Source organism: Argopecten irradians, chromosome 5, assembly GCF_041381155.1.
Source record: "Argopecten irradians isolate NY chromosome 5, Ai_NY, whole genome shotgun sequence".
Classification (NCBI taxonomy): Eukaryota; Metazoa; Mollusca; class Bivalvia; order Pectinida; family Pectinidae; genus Argopecten; species Argopecten irradians.
Window position 1 is genome coordinate 15,633,416 of NC_091138.1, and position 15,391 is coordinate 15,648,806.

The window sequence follows — 15,391 nt, forward strand, 5'->3', positions numbered from 1 at the left end:
CAGTTCTGGAGATTTTAGATCTCAAGTCCATGAATTTTGAGTTATGGTATCCGTTTTAGCTTCATGTAGTAGATGTTGTTTTGTTTTGTTTTAAATACACTAATACCGACAATTTTTAACCAAATACAACTCAAGGCATACTGATTGTCGCCAATACTGGCAGATTCTATTGTATATTTGTGTGTGATCGTGAGTACTATTATGTCGTGCTGTACGTGTTTGTATAGGGATTAACACTTAGGCATATACATTCGCAAGTAAATGGCTATAGTCTGTTTCACAAAAACAGATCTGTAATACATTATAAATACTTTGTCAGGAAAGGTAATGAAAGTAGAGCGATAGTCCGACCCGCGAAAGTTAATCTACCCGAACTTGTTTTGAGTCGGAATAAGCGAAATTAAGTAGCCGCGAATAGAAGTTGGTTCAAGGCTGCAAGGTCGCCATTAACATTATAATTATTTTCTAAATTGATATCTTTTATTCTATTTTGCCCAGAGTGTTCAAATATGTAATAACGAAAAGACAAATGACTAGCATAACTAACTGATGGTATATTTGAATATCTTTAAAGGACAACTTTAGGATTGTTTAATTCGATTAATTTAATGTTCCCTTTGAAATCATGGTTTTCTGTCAATTCACCGGTACACAGTTGGCCTAAACATTAAGAACATTGAAGAAGAGATCATCGATTGATATGGTATTTTTGTGAATTCATCGGATCATCGAGGAGATAACGGAGTGATACGTGAGCAGATCAATGCTTTAATAACACCTGCAAGAACATGAAGACGGAAGATACAAACAAACACAGGTATGTTCAACCCAGCAATCTGGATTATGAAGAGTAGGTAAAGAAAACAAACCCAAATACACTATTGTTTTCAATAATGACGATAATTTTATTCCATTTTTTTAGTTGTGGTCTTTGAATGTATTTGTGTCTTTCATCTAAAGATGTCCTTCTAAGATTGTGTATACAAACTACTCCAATCTTCCAAAGGGTGATAAAGAATACATTATCAGTTTATTCATTGGAAATAACATTTTATTGGATTGCTTAATCGGGTGGCACTGTTAAAAGGAATATACCGTTTTTCTTAGCGTATACTACAGTATTATGATTAAGAGTAATGCCAAATGAAACATCAATTTAAACAGAAGTTAAAGGTATGTTTACGAACGATCAAGACGATATTGAATATCAACTCTAAATTTTTCAAATTATGATAACTTCTAATCATATTCAACAGAAGATCAAAATGTCTTTATTTATAACAGTTGTACTATTTACCATGTTTAAAATTCTTAGATAGAAGAGATAATATGGATATGTCAAATAATTCAAAACATTGAAATCAAAACGCTTGAATTTACTATGAAATGAGGAAGTGTACTCAAATACCACTGGTGATATTTGCACAGTTGGATATGGAGTGAAGGCAACAGTATGCAAAAGGCTTAGAGATGTCGAATAAATAAGACATCGATCAAAACCAAAATATATTAAACAATGAACAATAAGGAGCTAACTTAATTCAGGATAAAGCGCACGCTGTTACCCAGCATTTGGGTTGTAAACAATGACATAGCCTTGTAACACTTGACAAATAAACGGATGGAATTACCAGTACACGACTTTATACGTATATTAATCATCCAACCACACAACTAGAGAGACGGTAGTGTGATAAAGGAGGGTTCCTTAAATAAGTACATCGGGTTTAGTCCAGGTAGGTGTTATGTGTTGCTTTTGTCCGTTTTGGGAATTCGTGAATATGTAAGAGACGTTATAAAACTATCTAATCAAATGTCCGAAGGCTATGTTTTGTATACATAATGCTCAGAACTGAATAGATAATTTGCTTCCGGGTATATATGATCTCTGGATATTCAAATTGAACTAATAAACATAGATTAAATAAGGTTCCAAACACGGAATAATATTCAGATTGAGAAAAAATCGCATAATTATGATAAGAACATTTATTGTGGTAGGATACTAAACTTGCATATCAATTACATAAAGCTTAAAAGCAACATGCTTCAAATAATCTTTATCATACTGATTCATATGGAGTCCTGCTTTAATGAAAATGACATGTTTTCAGTTGATCCAAAATAAAAGAGTCCAAATAGTAGGAAAGAAAAACATACGGTGAGTGGTTTTTGATTATTTACATTATGTATGTTTAACATGCTATAAACAGTCATAGTCACTTAATGACGTGCCAAATATTACGAACCCGCAATAGAGTTGGAGGTCTAGTGAAAGTTTATCTAAAACCTTAAACCAATCGGCCATGGTGGACTCACAAATATGGATTGCCGGCTTTTCATTGCAAAGGACGCGTTAATACATTCTTGCAAATGACGGGTGTAAGTTATTATTTAAATTTATTTCTTTGTTGACTTTTATTTCTTTTAATTAAATGATGATCATTAAAAAAGTATCAATTTATATATATCATCTCATTATCATCGTCTAATCATTGTTGGAGTTATACACGACGTTTATCACTTTCGATAAACCTGTCAACACGCATGATCATATAATTATATTGTTTAGACTATGGGAAGAATGGTAATGATTTACTCAAACATTTTAAATGTTGCTTTTTAGTTACAATTTGAGGACGTCATTACCATCGGTTTAAGAATCAATTCAGAATGATCTCTGCTGTATTTGATTGGGTAACCGTGACATAATTTGGTAGCAGAAGTTTCGGCATACAGTTTTTATAAGACATAATATAACGTTCTGCCAAATGTAACGTTCAGGATAATTTAAATCAACTTTCGTTCGTTTGTAATTTTCTTTCTTCGCGAAGTAACATATAATTATATTTATAGGAAATTTTATTCATTTTCTTCACAAGTTAAATATGCTTATACTAATGGAAACAAGGGCGATCTGTGGTCATCTTGGATTCTGTAACTTTGTAAAGTTCTGAATGCTCTTTTGCAAAACAAAACAAAACTTTATTTAATAATTAGGCGCCCATCGTTCCTAGAGGTGTATAAAATCGAGAGAAAAGCGTCATTTCATATCTTGACAAATTACCATTGAAGGTACCGAAATGATCTGGTTCAAATTTGTTTGATAGCTTGATAATTAGTTTTCGACAAAAGAAATGCTTTCTTTAAAAGAATCATATTTGTACAGGCCCGCAAGGGTCATCGAAGGGCAAGATTGATCAGTAAAGAACATGCCTGATAGGCATTCATATTGAATTAAGACATTGCTATTCTGTGTTGTTTTATCATGTATTCTCTATTAGATTGGAACCACAACATTGTAAATACGGCAATCAAAGATGTTTTTTTTTATTTTGTAGAAGTCACAAGGAATGCCCTGTAATGAAATGGTTTTAAAGTTGTCCTTTATTTGAATGATACAAATTCATCAGCTTTGTCCCCATCGATCTCTGAATACTTTTTCAGATGTTTTTCATAACAACGGCTGAGAGAATCGCAAAGACACTGGTTTTCCTAATTGCTTTGTTTATTATTGGTGAGTAATGATTGCATCATAAAGGCTTGAAGGTTGTGATAATTTATCTGGAGTGAGCGTGATATAGTTACCATATTGACGATTACACTTTTTACATTACTCCAGTTGTCTCTAACCTCGTAAATCCGTGGCGTGCCTTAATGCCTGTACATTATCACGTAGCGATCTCGCCCTGACATGAAACCAATCAAATTCAAAAGAATTTAAACCTGCGCACCGTTACAAAACGCTCTTGATAAGAGGATAGAATGGCCATAGTCTTTTGATATCCAAGCTTTTGGTGATAGTGTATGATTTAACGTTTATTTTATAAATACTTTAATCCGATACTTACTTAAAGCGTATAACATATCGGTATTTACTCAAATCACAGAATATAATTTGAAAGCTTTTCATTTTAACTAAAATACATTTTAATCATTACTTTTGTTTGTATGTTTCTTGATCTGTTCAAAGTTTTTTTGAAGGAAAATATTTGTTTATTGTGAAATTATACCGACACATTTTTCGTATTTACGAGTCCTATTTACAATGATTCCGGATTTCACAGAACAGAAAAGCAAACATTTCAGCATCCAATGAACAAACGATATTAATGATTTAATATTATTTACAGATCCAGTTCAAACACAGCAGTTACCACCTCGGTTTCCTTCGAATCTGTACGGTTTTATACCAGAGAACAAAACAAATGGTAAAATTGTTTTTAACTCTTTAATAAAAAGACAATATATCTTAAATTTTCGAGAAACTACTGAATGAATTTGTCCACTGCCGCAAAATGATAGAAAAAGAAACGTCATATTACCAATTACGAAAGTTCATTACACGGATCTTTTTTGTGACGTTCATCATTTTCATTTTCTCCATTAATTAAGGTTCCCTCATCACATCATTTAATGTCACTGATCCTAACAATGACGTCATCACATTGGGGATATATGATGACTTCACCCGCTCCTGTGTCTACTTGACCACAACTAACAGCCGTGCCGGTTTTGTGACGGGGAATGTCTACCTTAGCAATCCGGATAATTTCGACTACGACAGGGTGAGTTGTTGAGGGAATTAGAAAGATGAGCGCATCAGAAACAAACCATATATATCCGATCAAACAGTATTTGTTATATAATTTCAAAAACTAAATTATAGATACATGTATTTTTAAAAAATCAGGCACATTGCATCGTAATATATTGATACCCATACCATGAATGACATTGCATAAGCTCTTAAACTCGATCTCGTTTTGCATGTATCGTTTGGTTCATATAGAGTGAATTTATTTACTTATCACTATTTGGGGTGAGGCTTTCTGTATAATATTGTTGTCACACAATAAATCAATGCTACTAAGTACATTCGTTATCTGGGACATAAAGCGCTAGTTGCCAAATGTTTAATCCAAATATAAAATGAAATAAAAAAAATAAAAAGACAAAGATGCCGATCTATTCATGCATCAAAACCAATATTTACATTTTTATGGTGCAGTATACATTTTGATATGTAAATATTTTTCATCAGAAATGACGGTGACTTCAATCGCGCTTATTTTTTCTCTAAAACATCAATGTGCTAGAATCGGCAATCAATGTTTTTGTATCATGATACATGTATAGACATCAGAAGTAAAAATCTTATGAGCAAGATAATGAAATATCACTATTTCATTATTTGTGTCAAACATCGTGTCTTTTGCTTTAACCTAAACATAATTTCGAACATTGTTACTTAAGTTTTTGAGGTAGTGTTGGCTCATCGTTACAGGGACAGAGAGATGTAAGATTAGCATTCACAGCAAGTGATGGCGCAAACACGGTAAGGTCTCAAAGAATTGGACTTTGATTTACAAAAACATCTGACGTATTGATTTTTGAAAGGATCTTTGTGATAATGCAGTAAAACAATGCTTTAAAATGCCTTAGAAATCCTCATTGTGTTTAAATTATTGAGTCTGTGTACCATTTTAAAGGTTTTTATTCTCACTTTAGGTAACAGGTTTTATACATGTTTATGTCAGTGATGTCCATGACAACGCACCTGAATTCAGAAGACCGGCATACATTTATGAAATACTCGAGGTAATGTATAATTGAAATTATCCTATATCAAAGTAAAACTATGGGCATAATAAAAAGAAAACTTATATATTGACATAATAGTGGTATACTAAAATCTGGGTGTCTTTCTATACAAACAAAGATTAATAGAATCGTACATGGGTCTGTCAAGTGGACAGGGATATCTCAACCCGAATGAAAGATTTTGGCTGTCAACCCCAGGCTTGCCATGGGTTGACGGCCAAAACCTTTTACGAGGGTTCAGATATCTCTGTCCATTTGACAGACCCATGTTTGATTCTGTTTCGCCCGTACTAAGTAGGGAAATACGAAATTATCGTTGCTTTCCAGATTTTTTCATCGCGCCATTATCACAGGAACTTCGTTATGCATCACAATTGATGACGTCATCAACAATGCATGACGCGGCTACGCAGCATGCATTGATGACGTCACGTTATTGTCTAGCGCGTGTGAGCTGTCTTACACCCTCCTGTGTAATATAGAGTTATCTTTTCCCTAACAACCACGGGATATCCCTGTGAAGTATTGAGAAAATTTTATCTAAAGTTTTAGTCATGACATAATCGTGTACTGGCCCCTCCTTTCCACCAAAAAAGTTATTTCTGTCAATTTAGATAAGTTTAAATACATTGATGCTGAAAATAGTTTCAATACATTTTCAGTATTTTAGTGCTTATTACATATTTCGGTCAAATTTCTTCAGTACAGATTATCTTCACTAAGTAGTGCATTTGGATATTTTTCGACTTGTCTATAAATGACGGAAATGAGAATAAATATAAGTCTAATGAAGAAGACACATATGCAGGTTTTTTTTTATATTTGAAGATTGAAAATTGCTCATGAATAAAGCCAAAAGGGAAGAACATAACATATGTTTTGTAAATGCTTATTTTTTACATTGGGAAGTCAATACTTATCGGATTATTGGTGTAATGAATATTTACCAAATTGTCTGATATATTCAATTTGCACAATAACGAATGTAAATATACCAATATAGGTAAAAATCCTAATCTAATAGACGGTGGTATAGCTCAATGCACATTTCATCCAACGACAATCGAGTTAATTATCTCCCCTATACTGTTGTTATATATAATTTCTTTGAATAAATTGGTTCTAAGTTAAGTTATATTGCATGTTAATTTCACAGTAACGATATGTCACTTAAACATTTGATATTTGAACATGGACATGTAACTGGTTATTTAGCTCCCCAAGAGCATATGATGGCCTATAAGAGATCCGGAATATATGGATTATATATTCCTGGTTTTGAATAAAGTGCCTTCAATCACCGCCATGTTCAGTACCTTCGGGATTTGTCGGAATTGCGAATCGTATCACGTGACTGACGTCCACACGACCTGCACGTGGTGTTCCAGGTAACTAGCGTAAGCGCACATGTGTTTGTTTACGTTTTCCTTCTGGCTAATATGAGCAAATCGGGCTGGTATATGTCCATAGAGCGAGTATTTGAAAAATCTGATTCACACATTTCCGTAATTCAATATTGTATGTATCAAATATTGCAATATGCGAGCATTATTTGTTTTTGAAGATCCAGTCTGCTGAGGTCGACCACATATTTCGTTTACGAAAAATTGTTGACATTTTTTCTTGGTTTCAAAACTCTCGTATTACTTTGAGATTCTCGTGACGATGTTCGGAAGAGTTCGGGATGATTCGGCAAAAATACTTGTAAAATTAGACAGTTTAAACCTCGGACAGACGAAGAAAAAATGTGTATAACACTTTAAAAAAAACCCAACAGTTTTCACTATGACAAAAAGAGCGAAAGGGATGCACCATACACCTTTAAGTTAAGAATTTGTTGTGGTGTGATAAGGCGATGAAGCAATATTAATTCGTCCATTCATAAATAGATTAGATAAGTATGAGCTATCTATCTGAGATATACATTTACATTTGTAGAACACGACTTTTCCATCGACACATAATGCCAGTATAACAGCAACAGATGCTGATGATGGTGTTAACAAGGTTTTTGTGTACAGTTTACACGTAAGTTTTATTCAAATGTTAGATATGCACTATAATATAACACGCTCACCTTATCACCCAGACACGCACATGTTCTTAGGACAGAGCATTGAATTATAAACATAATGATAAATATTTGGAATTTACTTTAGATTTTAAGCTCTTCCTTACATCATTTGGATCAAAACGGTAATGCAAAGTGCATTATCTCAACTACAGCTAATGTGAACTGTACAACTATATCAGAGGTAAATGGTAATTATTATAGGATTAATAGTCAGAGCTATTTTGAACTTAGATTAAGTGTCTCATTTATATAACAAAAACACGTAAAGAAGTCTCATCAGGTATCCATATGATATAAACCAATTCATTTGTAAGATAAACATGTGTTTTGGAACAATGAATGGCCGGATAAAGTCGACATGTTGTTTATATATATTGCATTTTTATTCTCTTACACTGCATTATCATTAGAAATGAAACTTTCTTCCTTTGCATGATGTTTCCGTTATTGGACACAGAGTGCTGTTCTTTATTATTTCATTTTATCGGAAGTTTGAACTTTAATTTCTCGTCTATTATCCTCTTACATATGTTAACAATTAAGAGGTTAACAAGCACAGGTTATTCTTGTTTGGATAATTATATCTTATTATACAATCGTGATTTTGTATTTTACAGGCAGCTGGCCAGGTGAGTATTTCCTCACAGAGAACATACACTGTGCCTATACCTTTTGGTTTGACATATTTAAAACGTTAAGCAGTATTTTGGGATAATAAATATTAGTAAGGATGTCTAAATGAACTCATGGGACTATTTGGGATATTAATGGATAGGTATAAACATTCAAGCCCTCAAAATTAATAAATTCAGTCCTGAATATTACCATACAATCACTACACCCGATATTATTTGGTTACGCTATTTTTATTTCTGAACATCAATTCGGTAGACATTTTATTATTCTATTATTGAAGCAATTATAGCACCGTTAATGTACGTTCTAGTGTTCGTTTTCTAAAATGACATGAAATTCCCTTTGCGATATAAGGTGTAGAGAGTCATTTTATCAGTTTCGTTGTCTCTGCATTGTTTATAAAAGGTAGATAACTTCATCCTTCTGGTTTCGTTGGTTTGGTTCCACTATCTTTGTGCTTTTTTCTAGAGTATTCTTACAAAACTATTTTCTACTTAAAGATGCTTCATCGCTGACAGAGCAAAAATGATATTCATCATTTGAACAATAATTGGTGTTCATTTGTGTATATATATATGTCTAATTAACACAGAAAATAACATAGAATAATTTATTTTGCCTTTGTTACATGCACAATCAGTACTTCATTCCATATAGGAATACTAAATCGTCTGCTCCTGTTTTAGATAATGAAAATATATCATTTGTCAGCGGTGGAGCATCTTTAAAAAAATAACACATCTTGTTAGTAAGTCAATTATCATTATTCCAATATATAAGATATGCAGTCTTTTTTGTATGTATGATAATCTGGCTATTATATACTCGATAGATATTACAAATATTTTAAATCCTATGTTTAGTCTGCAGGATTATATCAAGGTGTTTTCAGCATCGATCCAAATAATGGGAGCTTAACCCTGAACGAAGCCCTGGATTACGAGACCCTGAATTTTTACCAGTATACCATAACGGCTGTGGTAGGTAACATATCAGATATCAATAGAGGGTTCAGAGAGTAGAGAGGATATAGAGGGTATCATAGTGTATTAGTATATTAATTGGACCGAGGCAATTGATTCAAATTGCACATAATTTTGAACTCAAAATAATCTTAAACATTTTCCTTTTTGACAAAGAATATGTGGAGAGAGGGTTGATGTCACCAATTGCAGCTATTTTTTGTATAATTTGATATTTGATTGTAAGGATATCTTACTATGACATTTTCGTGTATAGCCCTTCAAAAGTATTTTTATCGGGACAATATATTATTACCTAGATTAATGAGTGCATTAATTACCGCTGACATACATACATTACTGTACAAGTAGTTATAGACGAGAACAGAGATATAAGTATCTCCCTCAAAGTTTTACTATGCCATGATGATGACAATGATATAGTCTACATCCCCGTTCTGGACTTGAGTTCGATACCAAGGTTAAAGTTATTACCCGGAATAATTAATTTTACATATTTAATGATTGTCATTTAATCATAATAGATATTTCCTCTGTTTTGTCTCATGGTTCTAGGACAAAGGAACACCTGCCATGACCGGAAGCGCTGAAATAACTATTAAAGTGACAGATGTGCAGGACACGCCTCCTTATTTTCAAGGACTTCCATATCTAATGACGATTAAAGAAAATCATCAATGGGTAAGTTTAATATAACAAAGAGAGACAACTCCTGTGTATGGTATCTACATTTTACATATAGGTTGATGGAGACCGTATTGAAATTGTATTATCGGTATGATTATTTCTATTAGTGTTAATCCATCTATTAGTATCTGTTGGTTCTACATTCAACGCTCTTTTCATCAAGTAAGTTTTCCCATGACTATTTATGATATTTTTATTTGTTTTCTTGACCATGTTTGATTAAAAAAATGTTTGATTTAGCAACAAAACGCTTTCAGGACATTCACAGATCAGCAACATCATCAAAGTTGGTCTATTGTGTTGCTGTGATAAAGGATATATATTTTTGAACTTTAGGTCAATATGCATTTAATTGATATTCATTTGGTTTTTAAATGCCTTTAATATATCTTTGGGCATGTTTATTTTTATTTTCAGGTTGGGAGAAATCTTCTGGCTCAAGATGGCGACAGAGGAAATCCTCGTCAAATTCAGTACAGCCTCAACGATTCTGGTAATGTACTTTATATATATGTAATTACATCACGAATTGTAAATCAGGTAAGCAGTCCATGGGTAAAATCCTCCCAAATATGGACCATATCTTAATTATATTTAAACATACATCATCCAGCTAGATTTCACATTCGGCCTCCGTTTGCCAAAGGGTTCACTTTATTGTAATATTTGTTTCCTTTGTCTTTTTTACGTTCAAATCATGCATTTCCTGATGGACATTATCTCATTAAATTATGAAGTAAATGTGTTACGGAATTGAGCAAAGATCAGTGACAGAGGGTCACAGGTTAAAGGCATTATGTTAGAGGTAAAAACCACTGGAAGTTTGCACGAAAAACACTATTTTGTTGCTTTTAAATTAAAGGAATTTCGTGATATCATTATGAAGCTATAGGATTCTGGTCAAATTCTCAACAATACATATAGATTGGTTAAAACATTTCAATTTGCACATTGTTTATTGCATTGACGGAGACTTGCGGTAGAGGCAAGTACTCTGGTGGGTCAGAAATTCAGTGGGGACTGCCTTGTCAGTATTCTCGTATCATAAACAACGTAGAATCTTTGATTAAACGTTTTCCCTGTTGGTCGTTCAGAATGCTCCAGACTATTTACGTTAGATACTACGACTGGTCAGCTTCTGCTGAAGGATGTGTTGGATAGGGATGCTGGGACTATACTGAAATACCAAGGTGTATGCAGGCTTCAAATACAGGTAAGTTTTCCTTAACGCTTTAAATCTAAACCTTAGATTCACTAAAGTATGGTACTGAACAATTCGATCCTGCTTCTACTTACAATATGAAGTGATGTTAAAATAATCAATAAAACCAAATCTTCCTTAACCTGTGATTCCCATGACACATTATTGAAGACAGATACGGATGTATTCATCATGACGTTTCTTATAAGGCTAGCGTGAACTGTCCTGGTGGGACGTTTCTTGTCGTCTCTTACGTCCTGAAAATATTAAACTATTGAAATTCAATATTATTATGTTTCCCACTACAAAAACTGCAATGGGAATAATATATTCAACATATAGTTTACTTATAATGTTCCGTGATTTTTGCCAAATTATATTTGGTGACATTTCAAAAAGGCCAAATGTTGCTTCATTAAATGTGCTATATTCCTTGGTGAGATACCGGAGGAGGCAATATCCCTGTCTGTTTATTAAAGTTATCATTTTTTACGAAATGTATCGTTTTTACCCAATAGTAACGGACTTTATGTTATATAAGTAATTAGATATGGTAATAATACATCATAATATAAAGCCTGTTTGTTTTGGTAAATGTACAACACATAATCAAACTGAGGTTAAACATTGGAAATGATGCAGAAATAACTACAATAGCTTAAATCCCTATCAGTGTAACAATAGTTTGATTGTTTTTAGTCATTTTTGTCTAATTTTAAATTCAGATTCAAACTAATCCGAGCCAGATTTTGAGGGATCCTAATAGGGATCATAATGTGATATAAGAGTGTGCCCTCTGATGATTTGCAGGCCAGTGAAGTTACACACCCTGGAGAGCCGACTGTAAACTCTACAGCCAGTACAACGGTCACAGTAACTGTGGAGGATATTGATGATAACGTCCCCACCTTTACTCTGTCTCATTACAACGCTTACGTGGACGAGGAGGTGTCAAACATTCCTCTGACCATCGATGGAAGCATCGGCATCGACGTGTATGATCTTGATCAGGTAAACACTTATATCATAGCAGTTAATAGACCATATACGATCAGATATAAAGCAGATAAAACAGTGTGAAGCTTGCAATACTGCAGCATATTCAGTATACCGGAAATTGGTACAAAATTAAGTATAAACAATTTTAAATTTAGCAACCTTGGCGAAAATAATTCATGAGAGATGCAACAGCAGATTGAATGATAACCACATACATGTATTCAGTTGTAGGATTTTATATTTCATACAATGTTTTTTCTAATCATCGATAAAATATTGAGATAGTTTGATCGCTTTCTGTCCCTTCTTTCTTGCACTATCGCCATTTTCTCCTGCTCTTGGTGCTAACGCGCGAGTCTTGTGACACAGATCCGATTACATGTAGATTTATCTAATAAACCTTGAAAATACAACTTTACAAAAGTTGGTAAATATAAAAGGGTTAAACTTAGAGAACACTTCAAATACTTCGTAACCGTAATTCAGAATCGAATCTACAGAACAAACTTGCAATATACACTCAAAAATACGGACATATCAAACGATTTATTAAAATATAAACTTACTTCGATATAAGAAAAATACACAAAGATGTATTGTCAGTAATCATAAATGATCAAGATTGTAAAAGATGTGTTCAGTGTTTTACGCAGACAGGGAATACTTATATACTTACTATATTACAATGTAGCTTTATATTATTAATTTGAATATTTTGATCAGGGAGAAAACAGCGAGTTTAGCCTGGCAGTTAACTATGCCAATGGAACAAAATGTACCGGTATTGAATCGACCCCCTCCCACATTATCGGGAAGGCCACTGTCCTACTGAGACTTGTAAACGGTTTTAAATTCGACTACGAAACAGAGGACATTGTTGAACTGCACGTAAGTTATTCTCTGTCTGCTAGTTGTAATTTGGATTGAAAAAAGTTTGAAAATAAGATATTTATTTTTTGTTACTTTCTAGCAAATACAATTTTTGTACCGTTAAATCTGTCTTGACGACCACCTCTGTAAAAACACAACCTGTTCAATAAGACCACTTTTAAGGTCCCAAATATTCATTTATATTACAATTTGACCGGTATATAAAGACCATTTTTCCTTTTTCCTTGGGTGATTTTGATAAACAGGCTGGAATGTATATCCGAATCAATAGAGGTCTTCATCGTTTTAAGTAAAACAAATAATGATACATTTCAAAGAGTCATTTATTTCAAATTATTGTTTTATCTCAACGTTTACAAGCGTTAATTATATGGGATTGTTATAAAATGTACCTATATATATATACGTATTTGCTTTTTGTTTTAATTGTAAACTGTTTATATACTGACAACCATCCTTTACGATACACAGGTTGTATCCACGGGGAAAGTTAACAACAGTATGTCTACCACCTCTAGTGTTACAGTATATATCAACAACACAAACGACGATGTAAACGAAATCGCCGCCACCTCCGAATATCCGTATCCCAGAACATCGGTAATCTCTACGGTAGTTTTTATGTAATAGTGCTTAACAAAACGATGAAACTGCCTTTGTATTTATCAAAATAGAATCCTTTACTAAATTAACGCTTATTAATAATTAATATTTCGTTTAATACTGCCTACAAGGAATTTCGCCTTTGCATATAACGGAGTTGCCTTCCATGTGGGTAGAAAATCATTGTGGTGTCGTGATTTTGTGAGCGAATCTCGTGTCATTTTTTTCTGAAAAGTATGGCGTTCGGAAACATATGACATCACCATCAATACCTACGCGCAAGGGCGGACAACTCCTTAATATGCCAATGCAGAATATGCATACTAATATTGACTTACTGTAAACACATTTATTTTGGTGCAATCAAATGTTTTGCGTTGTGATGAATTCACGCATTCATTATGATTGCTGTAGTAACGACACACGGAAAATACTAAGCGCAGTTATAGCATTAGTGAAAAATGTGAGGCACAAAAAGCATGAAAATATACATATGATTACCACTAAGCTATTAACATTAACAGTAAGTCTGTCATTAAGTGTTTTTGCAGTTGAGATACATTTAATCATCAAATTATTACGTATAATAAAAGATGTATTTCATATTCATCTTTTACTCATACGTTTTGTCAATTATTCTGGAAAATTAATTATAAGCATTTATGTCATCATTGTTTTTTTTTATTTCATTGGGTTCTGAACAAGAATTATTTTGTAAACAGTTTTTCTTACCCCTATGAAATTAAAAAATAGTAAATAAAATTTAATGTATATTCAATACCTGGTATTATTGTTAATGACTAAAAAGCACAGTTTTTATACCAAAATTCATTCGAAATTGTGCCAAAGAATTTACTATTTTCTCGTGCCGATCGCGGGGACACAGTGAATTGACCTAATCACATGAGGACTGTTCTGTATGTGTGCTTTAAAATGATTTTGTATGGCCTTTTTATTCAAAGGATGGAACTAGGACTTTCAAACCGATCAGTAAAGCCACTACACATGACAACTCTGGTAAGTTATCCTGACAGATGTTAAAAAACATATAATATATATATATATATATTGTATATGCGAATATTTTCACAAAGTTGTTTTTCCGATTATATGGTATTAGAAATATATATATTTAACAATAAGTTAAAGAGTTATAGTGAGTTATAGTTTGTGGTGATAAAGATAAAAACATGCTGCTGCATAAGGTGTTTTAACGCCAACCACATTTTGTTCAGACGTAACAAAACGTTACACGAAAAACACCCAATTTTGCCTTTGTTACATATATGCCAAACATTAAAACCGATTTTTTTTTAAATTTTCATCCCCAAAAACAATTTTAATTTTCACCCTTTTGCGTTTATGATATTTTACGCATAAATGATATACGGAAACTGTTTAAAAACGTTTCTGTGACTAATGTATCGCTAATTAGCTCTTATACATACACTCTTAAGATTAAAATCTTAGTCTTGCTCAAGAACCAATTCACAGAACGGCAAAATGGCAGTAATGCAAAACTACATTATATCTCTGATGAATGCATATGATTGTTATGTAAGTTTTTTTTTTCACTTTTGAGTCGTATGTATACATGTATATATATATATGTCTTTATCATGATGAGATAACATTTAGAATTTTATGAGATATATGTGTCCTTATTTTAAAACAACTGTTCATATATCATTAACACACACTTACAAAGAATGT

At 32.9% G+C, this 15,391-nt stretch overlaps 1 protein-coding gene across 1 annotated transcript in view; it reads left to right on the forward strand.

Moving 5' to 3' along the window:
- LOC138324286 (cadherin-related family member 1-like) overlaps positions 1-15,391 on the forward strand; it is a 99,563-nt gene that overhangs the window by 79,934 nt on the left and 4,238 nt on the right. The window contains exons 4-16 of the mRNA XM_069269366.1: positions 4,396-4,568; positions 5,288-5,338; positions 5,512-5,601; positions 7,543-7,632; positions 8,296-8,307; positions 9,178-9,294; positions 9,853-9,978; positions 10,402-10,477; positions 11,079-11,197; positions 11,996-12,196; positions 12,908-13,072; positions 13,547-13,675; positions 14,641-14,695. Coding sequence (XP_069125467.1) covers positions 4,396-4,568; positions 5,288-5,338; positions 5,512-5,601; positions 7,543-7,632; positions 8,296-8,307; positions 9,178-9,294; positions 9,853-9,978; positions 10,402-10,477; positions 11,079-11,197; positions 11,996-12,196; positions 12,908-13,072; positions 13,547-13,675; positions 14,641-14,695 — 1,404 coding nt within the window. The remainder of the gene's footprint in view (positions 1-4,395; positions 4,569-5,287; positions 5,339-5,511; positions 5,602-7,542; positions 7,633-8,295; positions 8,308-9,177; positions 9,295-9,852; positions 9,979-10,401; positions 10,478-11,078; positions 11,198-11,995; positions 12,197-12,907; positions 13,073-13,546; positions 13,676-14,640; positions 14,696-15,391) is intronic.